This window comes from Anoplopoma fimbria, unplaced genomic scaffold (assembly GCF_027596085.1).
Source record: "Anoplopoma fimbria isolate UVic2021 breed Golden Eagle Sablefish unplaced genomic scaffold, Afim_UVic_2022 Un_contig_13046_pilon_pilon, whole genome shotgun sequence".
In the NCBI taxonomy this organism is placed as follows: Eukaryota; Metazoa; Chordata; class Actinopteri; order Perciformes; family Anoplopomatidae; genus Anoplopoma; species Anoplopoma fimbria.
Genome location: NW_026553487.1, coordinates 1,220 through 4,436, shown reverse-complemented (window position 1 = coordinate 4,436; position 3,217 = coordinate 1,220). Strand labels below are relative to the sequence as shown.

General features: G+C 43.7%; 1 protein-coding gene across 1 annotated transcript; it reads right to left on the bottom strand.

Moving 5' to 3' along the window:
- Window positions 1-450: 450 nt before the first annotated feature.
- Window positions 451-2,948, bottom strand: LOC129116562 (uncharacterized). The gene is made up of 4 exons (XM_054627413.1): window positions 2,615-2,948; window positions 2,318-2,473; window positions 2,094-2,212; window positions 451-1,905 (listed from the first exon to the last, which is right to left on the bottom strand). The coding sequence occupies exons 1-4, from the start codon at window positions 2,901-2,903 to the stop codon at window positions 538-540; spliced, it is 1,932 nt and encodes a 643-aa protein (XP_054483388.1). The 5' UTR covers window positions 2,904-2,948; the 3' UTR covers window positions 451-537.
- Between the last annotated feature and the right edge of the window lie 269 nt (window positions 2,949-3,217).

Here is a 3,217-nt window from a genome sequence, read left to right as displayed (position 1 = left end):
AGCCTCCTTTACACCTGAACAATAAGTAATTTAAGAAATCAGTTCTTTTGACCTAAAGTCTAAAACTTAGGCCTTTCAATAAAGTTTGTTCACACAGCCCCCTCTACATGACCCACCCAATCTACTTTTACTCACCAAGAAATTGTTAAGCCATGGTACCACCATGTGGACAGGCTTACCACAGCCCAATAAGAGCCCCACTGACAAAACTAGAGACTGGCAAGATGTCAACACAGATCACTTCCACAACTGAAGGTGTACATTTGTAGGAAACCATTTCAGCAAAACTTTCAGCCTCTAATCAAAAAGCTAAGTTTTGTCAAAAGTAAAGCCCTTCATCAATGGACTGGTCAGTTTATCCCACAAACCTAATGAAACTCCTTAAAAGCAATGAAACTATAAAACAGTGGATATGCAGAGTACAAATTAACTTGACAGGGTAACTTTGTTATTGAAATAATTTATTAGAACAGTTTGAGCAGGCTAGGCGGGATGGTCCTTCCTAAAGTGAAAAGGATCCTGGAAAGGTGGATATCATCATGGATGCTTATGTGGACACTGCTGTGGCTTCGGTTTAGTTGTTGTCGTTTCTGGTTTTGGGAGTGGATGGGGAGCCATAAATGGGTGATGGTGATGCATATGTGGATGCTGATGATGGTGATGGTGATCCATATGTGGATGCTGATGATGGTGATCCATATGTGGACACTGCTGTGGCTTCGGTTTAGGGAGTGGATATGAAACCATAAATGGATACTTATCCATATGTAGAGAATGCTGTGGCTCCGGTTTAGTTGGTGTTGTCGTTTCTGGTTTTGGGAGTGGATGGAGAGCCATAAATGGATGCTGGTGATGGTGATCCATATGTGGATGCTGATGATAGTGATCCATATGTGGATGCTGATGATGGTGATGGTGATCCATATGTGGAAACTGCTGTGGCTCCGGTTTAGTTGGTGTTGTCGTTTCTGGTTTTGGGAGTGGATGGGGAGCCATAAATGGATGCTGATGATAGTGATCCATAAATGGATGCTGATGATAGTGATCCATATGTGGAAACTGCTGTGGCTCCGGTTTAGTTGGTGTTGTCGTTTCTGGTTTTGGGAGTGGATGGGGAGCCATAAATGGATGCTGATGATAGTGATCCATAAATGGATGCTGATGATAGTGATCCATATGTGGAAACTGCTGTGGCTCCGGTTTAGTTGGTGTTGTCGTTTCTGGTTTTGGGAGTGGATAGAGAGCCATAAATGGATGCTGATGATAGTGATCCATATGTGGAAACTGCTGTGGCTCCGGTTTAGTTGGTGTTGTCGTTTCTGGTTTTGGGAGTGGATGGGGAGCCATAAATGGATGCTGATGATAGTGATCCATATATGGAAACTGCTGTGGCTCCGGTTTAGTTGGTGTTGTCGTTTCTGGTTTTGGGAGTGGATGGGGAGCCATAAATGGATGCTGATGATAGTGATCCATAAATGGATGCTGATGATAGTGATCCATATGTGGAAACTGCTGTGGCTCCGGTTTAGTTGGTGTTGTCGTTTCTGGTTTTGGGAGTGGATGGGGAGCCATAAATGGATGCTGATGATAGTGATCCATATATGGAAACTGCTGTGGCTCCAGTTTAGTTGGTGTTGTCGTTTCTGGTTTTGGGAGTGGATGGGGAGCCATAAATGGATGCTGATGATAGTGATCCGGTACTGTTGGGTATTTGGGAAACTGCATGTAGTGTGAAAAGTAATGTGAATTATCTGGGTTCTTATGCCCCTCGGGCATGTGGGGGATTGATGGCAGGTACCAGGGTTTCTGAGGTTGTTGGTTTTGTGGGGCAGGTGCTGCAGGCTTTGGACAAGACAGTGAGACTGGTATTCCCTGCCAACGCATTGGGAGCACATAACTTCCACCCTGGGGAAGAAAACAAAAATCAGACACCAAGGTATGACAAACCAGATAAGGTTACATGTCGCTACACACACACACGATATATTTCAATTTAAGGACCAGAAAAAAAAAAAAAAATGAAAGGATAAGCCACTGATTTTAACTTCCTGCACCATTCTGACATTGCAACATTTAGTATCAAACAGCATTACCTCTTGAACTATGTTGCAGCCATTATAGGGGACCGACATGGTAAGCCAAAGAGAGTTCCTGTTTATGCCGTAGCCACATGTGGAAGGGACTTGGGACAGAGGCATCGGAGGTGCATTTCCTATGGGGAACAAAATCTCCATGTGACTTTGCAATCATCGGTGAAAATATCTACATTGTTCACAGTTTGAATAGATCTTATAGCGAATTCATCTTATCAGTTTACCTTGTTCCACTGCAAACTGCGAGTCTCCTGGTCCCACCACTCTGAACTTTAACTGGTCCCCACCACACTGCAGGGTGGGCGACATGTGCTTCCATGCTGCCTCTTTTGAACTGGCCTCTTTTGAACTGGCATCTTGCGCTTGTCCTTTCGACCAGCCTGAAAGAGATAGTGTTTTTTTAAGTTGTGAAACTGTAAATTGAGCACTTTAAAACGTTTTTTTTTTTTTTTAAGTCCAGTCAACAAATATAAGTTGAACCGAACCACACTTTCATTACAGCAAGCGGTTCAAATGTTTACCTGCATAGTCCGCTTGATAAGCAGCTTCATCCTCCACAGAAGCGTTCGAGGACGTCTTCTTGGTTCCGTCGACGACCGACCCTTTCTCAAAGCCTCTCCCGAAGACAATTTCCCCGTCTTGGACATCAATTGTTTTGGCTGCATCAGCTTCTTTTCGCCATCCTCGTGTTTTCGTTTTTCTTAGTCGATAACAGTCTATCGTTTGCGCCAAATAACACGTCAGAACAGCTGCAGCCAAGTAAAAAGCAGCGCTTTTCTTTTTCCCATTACGCATCATTCTGTTGTGCATGACTCCTGGAAATACTAACAGTTGCCAATTCCTGCTTTGCCTCAGCTATTTGTTCTGTGATATTCTCTACAGGAACCAATCAAACTCTGCGAAATTGATTGCGCTCTAATCACCTGCCATTGATTCCACCTGGGAAACGTAATTGCCACAGGTCTCGTGACAGGAAGGTGGGAGGGATGACCTGGTTATTGTGATATTTCAATATCAACCAGCCTATAACCAACTGAGGAGTAAAAGGAGCACAACCACTCTGCCATCTTTTGGATAAATTGTGTTAAAGCATGTCACTGGATGAAGAAGGATTTTAAACACTG

Coding starts and splice junctions, on each gene's coding strand:
- LOC129116562 (XM_054627413.1), bottom strand. CDS start 2,903: ATGCACAACAGAATGATGCGTAATGGGAAAAAGAAAAGCGCTGCTTTT. Junction 2,474..2,614: donor TTATCAAGCGGACTATGCAG/GTAAACATTTGA, acceptor TATCTCTTTCAG/GCTGGTCGAAAGGACAAGCG. Junction 1,906..2,093: donor GCTGCAACATAGTTCAAGAG/GTAATGCTGTTT, acceptor TTTCTTCCCCAG/GGTGGAAGTTATGTGCTCCC.